The sequence below is a fragment of the Plectropomus leopardus genome, chromosome 17 (genome assembly GCF_008729295.1).
Source record: "Plectropomus leopardus isolate mb chromosome 17, YSFRI_Pleo_2.0, whole genome shotgun sequence".
In the NCBI taxonomy this organism is placed as follows: Eukaryota; Metazoa; Chordata; class Actinopteri; order Perciformes; family Serranidae; genus Plectropomus; species Plectropomus leopardus.
The window spans coordinates 30,934,333-30,951,459 of NC_056479.1; the positions used below are offsets into that span (position 1 = coordinate 30,934,333).

Genomic DNA, 17,127 nt, shown 5'->3' on the forward strand with positions numbered 1-17,127 from the left:
CAGCAGAGCAGCAGCTCCGCCGCTCTGTGGAGTAAAATGACTGTTTTTATCAGTTTGTTTTTGATATAACAGCTTCAAATACTGTCAGTAAGAGCTGTCTGACAGCAAGATAAAGCGCTGAAAATATTTTGAATATAGCGAACACTTAAACTGATACTGATTTTTTTTTTAACTGATGCTCAGCGTCGTTTGATTATATGAATGTGAGGCGTCATTTTTCAACCCTGAAGTTATTGTAAATAAACAGCTGTGATTGTAATTGGGTCTATATCACAGACTATATAAATAATAGAGATTTATATCACAGACTATATAAATAATATAGGTTTATATCACAGACTATATAAATAATATAGGTTTATATCTCAGACTGTAATGATAATATCGGTTTATATCTCAGACTGTAATGATAATATAGGTTTATATCTCAGACTGTAATGATAATATAGGTTTATAGAGGGCAGATCTCCAGCTGCTGTGGATGAGTCGGACAGACTTCATCGATAAACAGATTCCTTCTTGCTGCTTGTATTCGGGGACAAAGACAGGAGTCACATTAATCGAGCTGATGCGACTGAGGCTCCTCTAAACTGTGGAAACACACGGAGAGAAAAAGAGATCTGGTCCGTTCTTCGTTGCTCGGTGATGCGCCTGCTACTGCAGCATCAATACAGAGCTTCCCATCAGGCATTGCACCCAGCTGACTGCTTCAACATGACAATGGATCCTCTTTTCTCCTCACTATGGTGTCGGCCAAACACGAAACAAGACACTAATGTTCCTGCCTGAACCCTGAGTGTTCGTATAATGATCTCTCACAGTTAAAACACACTTCTTTAAAAACTGTCTTTACTGAATGTCAAAATGTCCAAACAGCCCTCCCTGTTGGACTCCCTGCAGTGGTGACGGGCTGTGAAATCACAGCCTGTTCTCCTCTGGACTCGTGAAGCGGGGACACGTTGACCTGTTCTGGTCTCTCTGTCTCTCTCTGTCTCTCTCTCCGTCTCTCTCTCCGTCTCTCTCTCTGTCTCTCTCTCCGTCTCTGTCTCCGTCTCTGTCTCCCATGTCTTTAGGAATATCTGCTGCAGACAGAGACACATGGAGACAAACAGTTACGGCGCTCCACACAGTGAAACCTGATCCTGAGTGTTTCCGTCCTCGTCTTGTGCGGCACCATCATCTGTTCAGTTCTGATATTCAGATTCAGAGATGATAAGCGTGCAGGACAGCAGCTGTGTCCCACAGCGTCACAGGACACCTGTGCCGGCGATGAAGCTCGCAGCTACAGGTGAGCGCCTCTGCTCCGATAACAGACCGGTTACACCTGATTCATGCGGCAGGAAACTAATAATGAAACGAATGCACAAATTCACGTGGATAATCATAGTGTTTTAACCAAAGACTCTCACTGGCCTAATTTTTTCAGCCAAGCCATAAAAATTAAATATTCCTTGATTTTCAGAATCTTAACCCTTTAAATGCCATTTTTTTTGTCATGATGCCACTATGTTTTGAGATTGAAAAAAAAGAATAATTTTCAATATACTGCATGCAAAGTATATATTTTTGTGATTATTACAGCCTGGGCCATTAAATGTGAATAGAAAAATACACAATCTTGCCAAAATGTATGCCACATGCATAAAGACAGCCAAAATTATTTTAAAAATGGAGACTGAAAAGTGTGTGAAATGAGCCAAACAGTCTCAAAGGGTTAAAAGCAACACAACTATAAAGAAGACAGCAAAGAGTGAAGATGAAACCAGTTTGATGCTGAAGCTGGAGAGCTGATTTCCCTCTGAATGAGATATTAAATCAGATTTTCTCGCAGTAAACAGTTATGAAAGCTCCCTGCACGTCCTGGAAGATGCAAAAACTCAAAACCTCTGACCAGAGTCAACGTGAAACCTTTCCATACGAAGGATTCAGACCAGACTAAGGCCTGCATTGAAACAAGGCGGGGGGCAAATGCAGCTTCAGTGGATTAGTCCTCTAGACTCTGCATTAGTCCTCTGGACTCTGCATTAGTCCTCTGGACTCTGCATTAGTCCTCTGGACTCTGCATTAGTCCTCTGGTTCTGAATTAGTCTTCTGGACTCATGATTAGTCTTCTGGACTCTGGACTAGTCCTCTGGACTATGGACCGCCTCTCAGACTGAGAACCTGCTGTCAGCACTAAAATACTTGGAGAATTAAACCCAAAACTCAGACTCGGTTTTGTGAAAACTAAACTCAGCAGCTAAACTCTGAAACGTGGAGTATGACATATACAGACATAAAAAAGAGTCATTTGTTCCAGGTTAAGGCCTCACTCACTCCACAGACGCCGAAAATGTAAATCTGACCCGCTCCATACGCGCTGCTCTCTCTGCAAAGGTAGTGTCTTCAGCCATGATGCTTCATGATGCTTCGTGTTGCTTCATGATGCTTCATGATGCTTCATGTTGCTTCATGATGCTTCATGTTGCTTCATGTTGCTTCATGATGCTTCATGTTGCTTCATGTTGCTTCATGATGCTTCATGATTTTTCATGTTGCTTCATGATGCTTCATGTTGCTCACAGAGAGAAAGCGCTCGCTGCCGAGGCTGAGTTCCATCGTTTCCAGAGCGGGTTATTTCCATACATGCAAAGTTTGATGATTATCATTTTTGCATTACCGGTTTAGCAGAGTGTGACCCTGTTTGTTGATGTTCCTTCTCTCTCTCTCTCTCTCTCTCTCTCTCTCACACACACACACACACACACACACACACACACACGTCTGTATAAGCTGCACAGTGTAAGCTTCAGTGATTGGGAGATCGGCACAGAGCCAAAGCCATTCCAGTCATATTTCAGGCTGACAGAGTGGAATTTCACCTGGGGGCAAACAGCCGGTAAGAGTTACATGTGCAAACCCACACGCGTGCCTTCAGTTTGTGCACACGGCTCATGAGGTGAACGGATCTAGATGGTTTCACCCGGGAAGAGAATTACATTATCAACTTAATGTACGTTTTATGGACATGACCTTGATTTCTGCCTCATTATTGCCTGTTGTTTACATGTGTGCTTGTGTATGTATGAATCATGCTTGAATAACAGAAAATAATACTGATGTATAATATTTTTTATAGCTTGATTTTGAAATGTGCATTTTGTGTGCAGAACGATACAAGTGTATTTAATATTCAAGCAGGCCCTAAAGGGTTAATTCAAAAAGAAAAGTCTAAAAATCAGATTAATTTTATTGCTACAGATACAGTAATAACAGTGTAATTCCAACTGTGTGGCAACAGTTTGGGGAACATCGAGCATCGAGCATGAAAGCAGCTCCATAAAGAAGAAAAGTTTTACAGTGGAAGAACCGGACTGAGCTGCAGAGGTTTGATTCTGAAGAACCGGACTGAGCTGCAGAGGTTTGATTTGGACGCTTTTGGGATGAGGAACTGCATCAGCGAGTGAGTCGCCTCATGGCCCAACATCAGTGTGACTGGGAGCAAATCCCTGCAGCAAGCTTCAGAAAGCTTTTCCAGAAGCACAGAGACTGTTTTTTAGCAGCAGATTATCTGGTGTTGGTTTCGGAGTGATGTGATGAACAATCACCTATCATGGTAAAGCTCAGGTGTCCACTAACTTTGGGTCACGTATTATTTTTTAATAAAGCAGCCCGCTCCTCCCCCTCTCTTCCCCTGCCTTATTACATTTCTCTGCCTCGCTGTTCTCTTGTTTATGCTTCTTTTCCAGTTCAGTCTCTCTCATTATGGCGGCTTTATTGCCCTCAGCGGTGCTCTCAGGGGACGATTACAGCAGATCACATTGCACAACAACATGTAAGACCTTCACAACAAGCTCCATCCCGACTTCACGGCTGTAAAAGACACGGCCATAAACACAGCAGTTAACCGCACGCACGACAACAAACGTTTATGATGGAGCGGACAAATATGAGCACGGCGCTCTGCAGATTGTTGGCCTTCAGCCTTGTTACGATGCCAAGACCTAAAATGAGTGTTTGAGTTGTCGTGCAGAGATTAGATGCCAGCACTACGCCCAGTGACATCACGAACCATGCTCTAGTGCATGTTTTAACCCTTTGAAATCCAAAGAGCAACTTGTGAAGAAATCACCCCAAAATTAGCAAAAACATTGCAAAAGTACAAGAAAATTACCTGAAAAAGAAAAAAAAAAGTTTAAAAAAAGACCCCAAAAAAGAAAATAATAGAAATTCTGTAAAATATTTTAACATACATAATTATGAGTATAAATTCTGAATATTTTTTTCTAATTATTTTTTTCCTAGCGCCTTTAAAAGTTATTTTCCAAATCTACCAATTTTTTGCAATTTGCAGAACAGTTCTTGTCAAGTTGCTTCCTTTTCTCTAGTGTTTTTAAAGGAAATCGAACCAATTTGCTCATATTTTCAAGGTCTAAACATTTGTGAAGATGTTTGAACGCAGCACCAGAAAAGTGACGCTGATACAGATTTCAAAGCATTTAAGGAGATCTGTTATGTTTTTCCTTATTTCCTGATCAGATTACACACAGTTCTCCTGGAATAAATTATCAAATGGAAATATGGAAGTATCTTATATTTTGCTCAGTTTGATGTGACTGAAAGCCTCATCAGCCCCTGAACGAGCTCCAACACGCAGCAGCAAACACGCAACGGCAAACACACAGCAGCAAACACGCAACAGCAAACACGCAGCAGCAAACACGCAACGGCAAACACACAGCAGCAAACACGCAGCAGCAAACACGCAGCAGCAAACACGCAGCAGCGAACACGCAACAGCGAACACGCAACAGCAAACACGCAGCAGCAAACACGCAACAGCAAACACGCAGCAGCAAACACGCAGCAGCAAACACGCAACAGCAAACACGCAGCAGCAAACACGCAACAGCAAACACGCAGCAGCAAACACGCAGCAGCAAACACGCAGCAGCAAACACACAGGTGTTACACAACAACCTGCAGCCTCTGAGACGCCCACTAAAGAAAACAAAGTTCAGCCTTGAGAATCTGTTTATCGATAATCTGTTTATCGATTATCTGTTTATCGATTATCTGTTTATCGATTATCTGTTTATCGATTATCTGTTTATCGATTATCTGCGCGCAGATCTGAGGAAGGAGGGAGGTGGGCATCTTTAAGAGCAGCCACATCCTGACTGAAAGTGCGTCACGGTGCCTGTCACTACTCTTCATCACAAATCTGTGACTTTTTCAGCCACAAACACAAAAAAACAGACAAACTCAGCAGTCGAAGGCTTCCCTTCATCCCTTTCCATCACATCAGCTGATGTTTCTGTGTTTCAACCAACAACAGGCCTCAACAAGAGCTTACCCCCGGCCTCTGCTCTCTCTCACACACACTCTCACACACACACACACACACACACACACACACTCTAAAACCAGCTGCTGATAGATACTGGCAACATCCCACAGAGCTCTTCTTCTTGCAGCACTTCATCAACCCTCAGAAACTAACTTTTTTAAAAAAAAAAAAAAAAACTTGAAAAGACAGCAATAAGCAACAAAAGAAAACATGACCCCAAAATGAGCAAGAAATTAGTAAAAAGCAGAAGAAAAAATGACCTGAAAATCAGTGAAAAGAAAACAATCAAACACAAAAAACAAAACAAACAACAACAACAAAAAAAGACTTGGAAATGGAGCTTAACAAATTCTAATGATTCTGTTACATACATTTAAACATGTAATTATATAATTATAAACTTTTTAAAACATTTTTCTCTTTTCCCATTCACATTTTTCCTACTAAGATTGCAAATTATAACACTTCATTATGTCCTTAATGGATTCTTGTTTAAATTAACAATGGGTTAATCGAATAATCGTTACAGAAACGTTGCATATTTTAACATGAACAAATGTTTTTTTGCTCAGTCAAAGCTCAAAGCATCATATTGCATTTACTTTGACAGCATTCATATGTTCAATTTAATTCTTAAGGACCGAATAATTAGTCGTCGATTCACTGTTACATCCTTATTCACTACTTTTTTAAAAATCAGTTTCCAAATCCACTTATTTCTTGCAATTTGTGAAACATGTCTTACCGCGTTGCTTGTTGCCTTTCTTCCAAGTTTATGAAAAATCGCAGCATTTTAACATAAAAAACGAGAGGAAACGACACACACACACACACACACACACACACACACACACACGACATGAACGGAAAACAAAAACCCGTCATGGAGACGAAAGAGTCAATCTGAGGATTTGAACGCGACTAAAAAAGTTAGAAAACCCCAAAAATGCACTTATATCCCAAATAAAAACCTTATATGAACTAACTGTTTAATCGAGACACTTTTTCATCCTGAAACTTGCGCGCTGGTGGTGAAAGTGTTGCAGAATTCAGCGTGTTGCGTTCACGGAGTAAAAACCGTTAAAAACTGTTCAGACTCACCGTGTTTCTGAACGGAGCTTTTCGCCTTTTTGTCACCGATGAAGTTTGTCTGAGGACGTTTGTGTCTTTGCTCCGGGAGTCTGAGGGACAGTGTCCAGCCGTCTCAAAGTCTGGTGTGTCCGTCTGTCCCTGTGTGTCTCTGAAGGGGCGTGTCCGCCTCGTCACGTCACCTGGGAGCTCTTTACCGTAACGGACGCTGCAGTGCGACCTCAAAAACACGCACGGTACCGTAAATAGCCTAAACACTTCAGCAGCCTTTGTTTTGTTGTTAACTTTTAATTTTCTGCTTATTTTCAGGGCGTTTTTCTTGTAACCTGCTACTAATTTCTTGCAATTTTTTTTAAATCAACTTGGAACGAAATGTCACCCGAATTGCAAGAAATAAGTGAAAACATGTTTTTTTAAAGGGGGGTGGGTGTATTAATTTAAAAAATAGGCTATATAAAAAAAACGAGAGAAAACTGTCAAGAAAACTATTTATAATTATTATCATAATTAAATATAAATTTAAATTGTGTGTCTACTATGTGTGCGTGTGTGCAAGGACACTTTATTTGATCTTTTTTTTTCACACAAACTGCTGCATTGAAGGTCTTTCCAGAATCCTGAAGGTGTGACTGATGTGTAAGCAGCCTGTCAGAGACGGTTTTGTTTGGCGTCTGTAGCTGAAGAGGCAGCAGGATGTTACGCATCATTTCAGAATAAAAGCTAAACTCGCTCTAACAATGGCACACGATGACAAACGATGACCGTATAACAGTGACTCAGGGCGATGGGACATAATCTGGAGCACAAACTGGTTGAACAGGTAAATGTTCAGGTGTTGCGGTGAAGCAGCTCCTCACGCTCAGCAGAGGGCGACAGAGCTGAGAGAAAAGGAGATCAAACTGGATTTCTGAATCTTTGTTTTATGCTGACACGTTTTATAAACTTGTTTTATGCTTTTCATGCGCTTTTACTGTTTTTTTTTTTTTTTTGGTTAATATTTCATCAATATTTATATTCCTTTAGGCTATTTGTTTCCCGCCTCTGGTCTGTCTATTTTATTTTGAAGTTAATTAAATTTATTTAGAAATGTATATACTTCTATATATAGTTGGGTTTTCATTTTTAGCATTATCATTATTATAATTATGATTATTAAGTCTTTTGCTCGTGCATTGTGATGCTGATGAAACACATTTGTAACTTCCAGCTGTGCAGCGTGTAATAACTAGAATTCCGTTTTTAATCGTTGTCTTTTACCAGCAGAACTCGCTGCTGATCTCTTTTATAAAAACACGCGGGAAAACAGAGTGCAGAGGACAAAAGATGAGCGGAGGCACGAGCGCCTCCCGTTCGCCCCTCATGTGCACAGGTGAGGCAGCACAAAGAAAACACACCTCACCAGCATCCAAAGAAAAGTGACTCATTCATCCTCACACATGAGGCTGAATCCCAAAAAAGAAGCACCATAATGTCTGTGCCCCAACTGTCAGAAATCAAAAGAAATATGCCAAAGTTAAGTGTTTTATCATAAAGAGAATTTTACTCACAGACATGAAACAAACTGTATTAACTCTTTGAAATCTGGATCGACATCAGTTTCCTTTTGCTGCGTTCAGATGCCTTTTAGAAGAATTTAAACCCTTGAAACTTTGAGCCAATTGGTTTTTCTTTCAAAAGTACAAGAAAAATCAACAGCAAAATGTCCTGCAAAGCGCTAACATTTCTGATTAAAAGTCAAGAGGATCATTAACAAATGTCAAATAATTAAGAAAAATGCCAATAAAACTGCATTTATAATTGAAAATTATTATTTCAATTAACATTTTTTAAATTTTATTTTTGCACTTTTTGCAGGTAATTTCCAGTATTTGTTCTTTCACTTTTTTGTTTTTAATTTTCTTTTTTGTGTGGCCATGTTGCTGTGATATGTATGAAACATACAAATGCATCGTACTCAAATCCACAAAAAAAACAAACAAAAAAAAAACCACCCAGCTGTGCCACAAAGTAGAGACCTTAACTTTATTGTTGTGTTTTATATAATCAGCTGCGGGAGTGAATTTGCCTCTGCGGGGTGTCCGGTATTTCAAATTGAAGCCTAAATCCGGTGTCTTTTGTCTCCGGGGGACGCCGACTGATGCTGTACGGTTTATGATGAGCGACATCACAAGAGGAGCAACAGCCAAAAACACGCTCCTCGTCCTCCTGAGCATCAGCTGAGAACAAAATGTAAAATGACAGACGGGGAGTAGACAAGAACAGAAACACAAAACCTGCTTTTAACACTTTTTTTTTAAACGCATTATTCAAACAATATGTGCAGAAAACTTTCACAGTCCTGGACAAAGTAAAGCCTATTGTTTCCTGTACACTTAAAATCAAAAATTAATGAGGCTTAATTAAAAAAAATGACCAAATTTCCTCCATCCCCTACAGTACTTATGTCTCTTAGATGCATCGTTTTGGCGGGATGCTAACGCCAACACTGTGTCAGGACACAATGGAAAGCGTCTACGGTGAATTTAAAGGGGCATTCCACCAGTTTTACACATCAAATTCAACATATTCATTAAGGGATATTGTTCAGAGCGAGTGCTGCAGGGATTTTATTTGATTTTTTTCTGTAGGTCGACGTGATGTCGCCCTGGTCCTCTTGCCAAAATCTCCTGGGATTTTTCCATTGAAATTTGGATCATTGCAGAAAAAGGACAAATGTTTACGATACGTGTTTTGTTCAGCGGTATAATCTCAAAACAATGAACACCACTTTTATGATTTTTGAAGTCTAAATGCAGACACCAGAATGATAAGCTTAAGTTGGACTACAAACAAATATCAGCACCACCATGAGGCTGTAAATCTGTGAGGTTCTGTAGTCTCATTCAGTCACCGTTAGAATCCGCCTTTTTTAACCCTTTGATACATGAATGGACATCAGACTTTCTTGTTTTGCATTTAGTATTTAAACCTTTGAAACCCGAACAAAAAGCTTCAATGCTCTTCAAAAATATGGGAAAAGGCAATGAGCATATTAGCGGGTCTAACAAAAGATGCTATCACTTTGCATTATGGGAAATGTAGGAGCCAAGAGTCCAGATACCTCCGCTGCCTTGCTTTTGACGGTCCCTTCAGGATTTCGCGATGTTGCAATTGCAATAGTTTATACAATTTCAGCCAGTCTCTGTGAATTCTGCGCCACTTTGCGATTTTCTCCAAATCAATGCAACTTTACAGCAAATGTGACTGTTTAGAACGAGCAAATCTTATTTTCACGTAAAGCTGCACACAGTGTATTGATTGGCTCAGCCTCCCTCTTCCTCTTTGTTTTTCACGAGACTAAAACAAAAACATTTCAACTGTCTCTTTTTAACCCTTGCTCAGTGTTTTTCAAATATCTCAGGGTTGTGTTTTTTTTTTTAATTTAATTGATTTTGCACACTGGTCCACAGGGACGCTGTGTCGCTCCGCTGTGTCGCGTGTTCTCGCCGACATGATGGAATGACAATTAATAAACTTGAAACTTGGCTACAGCTGTGCCTGAACAATCGCACCTACACAGTGACATGGCTAACTGTCAGCATCACACAGCTAATGTTACCTGACAGTTAATAACAGGCTTACACAGCCGTTTTGGTCTCGCGGATGTTAACCGCTGCTGCGAAGCTTCGGCACAAGCTGCAAGACGTGATGAGCAGCGGAGAGGTGGTGTTGTGCTGTGTTCGCCCCTGCTAACCAGCAGGAGGAGATGGTTACGGCACAGTCCTACAGCGCCGCGTAGAACGGCGGCAACTGATAGTCAGCGATTGTTTTTGTAATTTTCCTTCTCCCCCAAATTTCATTGCAAAGGATGAATATTCTATGCAATTCTTTAGAAAAGCTGCTGTGAAATAAAGAATTTCAGGTCCCAAAAAAACAAAATCGGACTGCTAGATCCTGAAGGGACTGACCTGAACTTTAAAAAAAAAAAAAAAAAAAACTGTCTCTCTTTTGTCCCATCGAGTGTAAAAGTGCAGAGTAAAACCAGTGGAGGGCCCCTTTAAGACAAACACGGCATATTGTGAGTGAAAACAAGGCTCAGGTTAATGAAAACGTTAGGACAATGTAAAACACAGCGGGACCAGTCTCACCGACTCAGTCTTTACAATCAATCAAATTCAATTTATTGCATACACGAAATGTATTTCCGAGTCGCCTGTCGAGTCAACTCAGAAACTCTCATCTTCTAACAAGTTACTGCTCTCAGTGCTAATTCACGTAAAAAATCTATCTGCTCGCCGACTGACGCGTAAATCAGGTGCAACAGAACGCAATAAAACTTTAGAAACTACGATGTTACTCACGGACTAAGTCACCAGTCATCATGCTGGCTGAGCTGTGACACATCAGACCAACATTTGGCACTTGCTGGGTGCTAATTTTGGACCCTGTGTGCATACACACACACAGATGTACACACCTGAGTGCACGCAGGCACACGAGGTGTATGATGTGTGTGTTTGGGAGCATTACTTCCTTTTTTCTCATCTCTTCTTCAGACCCACATAAAAATCTAATCTGAGCCTTATTTTAAAATCTGGACAAACAAACGGGCATTCGTCTACATTAGCAGCAATATTACAGCCATGGAGCAGACAGACGAGGCTGCAGCCTTTAAAAACTCAAAAATAAAGTCCCCAGTGACTCCCTTTTCCTCTTGTATCAATTATACACAGGCAGCTTTAGGAAACAATGCAGAGAAGACGTTTGGTTTAGAGTCTGATCACATTTTTATGTACGACTTTCATAAAAAGCATAATATCTGAGTGAGTATTCAGTCAGTATATATACAGTTCCTGGTGTTACTGCACACAGCAAATCAGATATTGACATTCACTGTAGAAATTAAAGAATCCAACCTTTAACACACTTTAACACCAATCACTCGTGACTTCCAAAAATCATAGATTTTTTTTAAAAAAGTGTGCCATGGTTCAATTGATTTCCCTCATTTTGGGATTTAAAAAAATCATTCATACTTTTAGTTACTGGTGATACTTTTGGAAGAAAGCTTTTTCAGCTGCTATTAAAAACACCTCCCGTCTACACTGTTTCTCAAGGCCGCCTGTGTATAGTCCGCTTTACTCGAGTCCGCTAACCCGTTAACCGACATCGCTACATAACCAATAAAGCCGACTTGTTCTTGAGTCTCTATTTTACAAAGTGAAATTTGACTCTGGATTCAGTCTCTACTCAAAAAGGGGACAGGATGTGTTATCTTTCAACTACCAACAGCATAGAATAGACATAGAGAGAAATTTATATATTAGCTTAGTATATATAATATACAAACAGTATACATCGTCTCTGTGACAGTGGTGGACAGGATGAGAGGAGACACACACACAGACAGACAGACAGACAGACAGACAGACAGACAGACAGACAGGGCTGGACCTTTAGTCTCTGTAGGGTTCCCAGTGTGTGTGTGTGTGTGTGTGTGTGTGTGTGTGTGTGTGTGTGTGTGTGTGTGTGTCAACACGTATGGGATATGTTGTGGTATAATAACTGAAGGAGTAACAGAAACCTCGTGGTCTGACCAGATCTCAGCGTCTGTCGGTGTGAAAACATGAACGACCCTGTTTATCGGAGGGCGCAGACCTACAGCCGCGCGCCCGGAGCGTGTGAACAGTGACCGACGTGTGTCGGATGTGGAGCGGTGTCGTGCGAACGCTCAAACGCAGGTTGAACCTGAGTCCCGTGTCAAACACAGGGTGTGGAAAGCCGTACGAGGTGGAGGAGGTGAGTGTGCGTGTACATCTCGGCGTGTACGGGGGAAGACTGATGAGAAACCGCTCCTGAAAAAAAAAGGAGAAAAAGAGGAAATCAGGCACCCGCTGACAGAAAGAGTCACGTTTAAAGCTGCATTTCCACCAAAAACTTTCTGTATAATACCTTTGGAACAAAAAGTAATCCCTACAGTAAAGATAAAAAATTCACCGCCAACTCTGGCCCCTGGTAGGGCCCCGGGTGCCCCCCCCGCCAAACTATTTTATAATTGACAATAAAAAAAGACATTCAAACTGTGAATTGTTTTTGTACTTTTAGTGTCCATAAGGTGCCAGAGTGCATAAAACAGCATGAAAATAGAGCTTGTTGGGGCGGCCTCTAGCTCAGTGAGGACAGCGTGCGTCCCATGTAGGCCGAGTCTTTAGCAGCGGCCCAGGTTCGATTCCCACTTGCAGCCCTTTGCTGTGTGTCATCCCTGTTCTTTCTCCCCCTTTCCAGTCACTCTCTGACTGCACTATAATAAAGGCATGAAAAGCATAAAAAATAAAAAATAGAGCTTGTTGATCAAAAAAGTGCCAGTGGGGGATGTCCTTAAATCCTAGAAATGTCCTAAAATCCTAGAAATGTCCTACAATTCAATAAATGTCCTAAAATTTGAGAAATGTCCTAAACTCCTAGAAACATCCTAAAGCTCATGTATAAAAAACTTTCCTCGGTCACAGTGGAAACAGAGGAATAACGTCTGATTGTGAACCAAACTGAACCGAAGCGGACCGCCTGGTGGAAACGCGGCTAAAAGCTCGCGTCAGCTCCACCCACCGTGTTGCGTCACATGGTTCTGCTGTACTGGATGCCGGTCTTGGAGGCGATGTTGGACCAGGGCAGCAGAGAGCGCAGCAGGGACTGGGCCTGTCGGTACAGCCTCTGTGGGATGGAGCAGGGGCTCAGGCTGGCCAGGGTGGAGCCGATGTGCTGGATGTAGTCAGTGGAACAGGAAGTTAAGGAGGAACACGGGCCGCTGTGTTTGGGAGCGTTCGCTATGTGACGGTTTCACGTCACCTGCAGACACACACCTGACTCACACACCTGCAGACACACACCTGAAACACACACCTGCAGACACACCTGAAACACACACCTGACACACACACACCTGCAGACACACACACCTGCAGACACACACCTGCAAACACACACACCTGACACACACACCTGCAGACACACACCTGCAGACACACACACACACCTGAAACACACACCTGACACACACACACCTGACACACACACCTGACGCAAACACACACCTGACACACACACCTGCAGACACACACCTGACACACACACACACCTGCAAACACACACCTACAGACACACACCTGACACACACACACCTGCAAACACACACCTGCAGACACACACACCTGAAACACACACCTGACACAAACACACCTGACACACTTACCTGCAGACACACACACCTGACACACACACACCTGAAACACACACCTGCAGACACACAGAGCGAGTGTTTCGTTTTGCTGCCTGCACAAAAGGATATAATATTGTCCAGGGCGGATGACCCCCATTGATGTAGAGCACGTATGTGAATCCATCTTTGAGGACGCCTCGTATGGAGTAGTAGTAGGGCAGGTAGTGGTGCTGCCTGAAGTCTCGGTTCTGGTAGAAGTGGATGGCAGTGTTGTTGGTGGTGAGGACGTGCAGGTAGATGGCCTTACAGTGGTCCTGGGCTGTCGTTGAGATGTGCTCCTTCAAACTGTCCAGCAGCAGGGAGCCTGAACGGCCAACAGGAGAGAGACCACCATCAAACAATCAAACAAGTGTTTGTCATGTTAAAAGTCGGGCTGGGCGAAAAACGATAACGATATCAATCGCCAAATAACTCTTCCTCGATTGAAATATGAGACGTAGTCGATAGAACGCGTTCCAGTCGTGTTTGAACAGACAACACGAACAGCCAACGATAATACGACTATCTCTGCGGAGAACCAAATGGATCCACGTGAACCCTGGTGTGTGAGTGTGAAGCTGGTGGGAAAGAAGAGCAGTACCTATGCCATGTTTCCTGAACTCTTTGACCACTCCCAGGCTCAGGATGTAGGCTACCTGTGTGTCCACGGGGAAACTGGAGGCCAGGATGTCTCCATCCTAACACACACACACACACACACACACACACACACACACACACACACACACACACACACACACACACAGTCAAAGACAGAGAAATCATTCTGCATGAAGACTCAGCTCTCTCTGTGAACATACAATTATTTTACCATCCACAAAAAGGTTTTAGAAAAAAATCCTTTGATTCACTTCTGATTTTAAAAAAATACCTCTTACAGAAATATTTCAGCATGATTTACAGAGGGGTCCTTTTTCTTGCTGAGGAAAATTAGCCGCTGGGAAAGCAGATTTGAAAAAATGCAAATACTCTTCCAAATGTAAATGATGTTCTTCTGACACCATCCTGAGTGAACAGCTTAGAAAAACTACAGCCTGAAGAGAGACGAGAGGATTTCTGCTAGCAGCCCAGTGGAATATTTTCAATCTCAGTATTTTAGTCCAGTTTCAGTTTTCTTCCCAAATGTCTGGTTGTTTTAATGGCGTTTCTTTCAGCCTGTTGCATCGAATCACAGTCACGTCAGACATTTATACTCACACATGCAGAAGGACACGGGACGAATAGTTCATAGAGGTTAAAGAAGAGATCATTAGTTAACGATCAAAGAAGAATTAAATCATTTACGCTCCTTTCTCACCGTCTGAGTCCTTATTCTTGCGTACTGACAGAGTCCACCTCAGTCAGTCTGCTTCGTCTAATGAGCGTCTAAAAACAGACTCTACTTTCTGTGTTCCACTTTAGACGTTTCCACAGCAAGGCAGCCGAGCGAGAGGGAATAAACTCGAGTACTCGAGTATAAAAGACGCGTTGTGACCGGGCTGAACTTCGTACCTCTTTGTGTACTTTGGTCCGGCCTTTGATTTCGGCCACAATCATTCCCACGATGCCTCCTCTGAAGGTGGCAGCGAGGGAGAAGAACTTCTTGTTGGAGGTGATGTCCTGATACCATGAGTCCGGGTACCTGCGGGCAGAGGTCACAAAGGTCAGCGGTCGCGCATCGGCACGTGTCAACGACGGGGGTCTTTACGACACCAGTAAAAACAAGAAATACGGCGTTTCTGTGGAGAAAATCACACAGTTCTCTGTGGGCGGAAAAACTTGAGTTATCAATCTTTCTAATCGTTTAATTATGATGAGTTTAAGTTTCCTAAATTTGTCTCAACAGTCTTGAAAAGCGGGGATGTTTTGTCAGTAATTTATTAATATTTATCAATGTGAAAGATGTTTAGCATGTTTTCTTAAGTTTCTGGTATCTTTTAGTACAGTTTGAAAATGTATATGAAGCATGTGGAACTGGCTTTTATGAATTATTGTGTTTTGGAAGCCCGTGTAGGTTGTATTCACCGCTCAGTAATAAAAACTGATTTCAGTTATTCCTCCGCAGAGTGGATGTGCTTCAAACTCCAACAGGTGATTTGACTGAATATGATTCTTACTCGATTGGGAACCAATCACCACAGAGCAGCTTGACCTTCTCTATGTCATCGTGGCAGAGGAAGCGGAGCTGGACTTCACTGAGAGCTGTGGGAGGCACCACGTCACTCATTCACACCTGCAGGGACACAGAGACACACGGACAGACAGAGACACACGGACAGACAGAGACACACAGAGACACACACAGACAGACAGAGACACACAGACACAGAGACACACAGAGATACACAGACACAGAGACACACAGAGACAGACAGAGACAGACAGAGACAGAGACAGACAGAGACACACAGAGACAGACAGAGACACACAGACACAGAGACACACAGAGATACACAGACACAGAGACACACAGAGACACACAGAGACAGACAGAGACACACAGACACAGAGACACACAGAGATACACACAGACAGAGACACACAGACACAGAGACACACAGAGACAGAGACACACAGAGACACACAGAGACAGAGACACACAGAGACAGAGACACACAGAGACACACAGAGACAGACAGGACAACGTGTCAGTAACTCACTCTGGCCTAAACAAGAGATCATGTGGAACAAAACTGAAAACCAAGAATGACTTCGGTGTGTGTCCATTTTTATGTCAAACATTTAATGATAAACATTAAATTTCAAAGAGCCATTTTAGGACATTTACGTAACCAAATTTTAAAACATTCAAAAAACACAAGAAAAAACAGACCAAGCGCATAAACATATATGAACTTTTACAGCCCCTGGACCATAATCTGCACGTTACTGCACAACTATAAACTTTGCTTACTGACATATGTGTGTATGTGTGTACGTATATGTGTGTGTGTTTGTGTATGCCAAAACTATTAATAATACAGACATTACTGACGGAAAGAATACCATCACGACAGCTGACTCAGCAGTGTTACGTTGGACGTGTAACTCGGTGTATAAAAATATTTATTTTATGATCTATTTTTGGTGAACAGCTTCACTGACTTCAAAAAGTGAACTAAGGACAGATCTTTGCTTTGAACTGAGGTTATAAGATGCACATGTAAGAATCTGACATCTATTAACCATTTAAACAAACATGACGTGAGTCATTTACCCTTTGAAACCTGCATCAACATCAGTTTTCACATCAGATGCATTTAACAAACTTTCCAACCCTTTGAAAACTGAGCAAATGAGTTTGATATTTTTTTTAACATAGGAAAAAATGAAAAAAAGGCAAGAAATGTCCAATAAATGCAAGAAATATTACCTACAGATTTATTTTTTAAAAAGTGGAGAGGATCATTACTAAATAATCTAGAAAAGGGAAGAATGTCCAATACTACATTTTTTCTAATATATTTCATATATT

At 41.8% G+C, this 17,127-nt stretch overlaps 1 protein-coding gene across 1 annotated transcript; it reads right to left on the bottom strand.

Annotated features, from left to right (window-relative positions):
- Window positions 1-12,164: 12,164 nt before the first annotated feature.
- Window positions 12,165-15,909, bottom strand: nat15 (N-acetyltransferase 15 (GCN5-related, putative)). Its single transcript, XM_042505203.1, has 6 exons — window positions 15,770-15,909; window positions 15,165-15,294; window positions 14,254-14,350; window positions 13,743-13,977; window positions 13,004-13,169; window positions 12,165-12,252 (listed from the first exon to the last, which is right to left on the bottom strand). Exons 1-5 carry the CDS (start codon window positions 15,877-15,879, stop codon window positions 13,013-13,015), a joined length of 729 nt encoding a protein of 242 aa, XP_042361137.1. The 5' UTR covers window positions 15,880-15,909; the 3' UTR covers window positions 12,165-12,252; window positions 13,004-13,012.
- Window positions 15,910-17,127: the final 1,218 nt, after the last annotated feature.

Excerpts from the sequence above, each read along its gene's own strand:
- nat15 (XM_042505203.1), bottom strand. The coding sequence starts at position 15,879 with ATGAGTGACGTGGTGCCTCCCACAGCTCTCAGTGAAGTCCAGCTCCGC. Across the intron at positions 15,295-15,769 it reads GGTGATTGGTTCCCAATCGA|GTACCCGGACTCATGGTATC; the intron begins GTAAGAATCATA and ends CTCTGCCCGCAG. Across the intron at positions 13,170-13,742 it reads CATCCGCCCTGGACAATATT|TGACTACATCCAGCACATCG; the intron begins ATATCCTTTTGT and ends TTCCTGTTCCAC.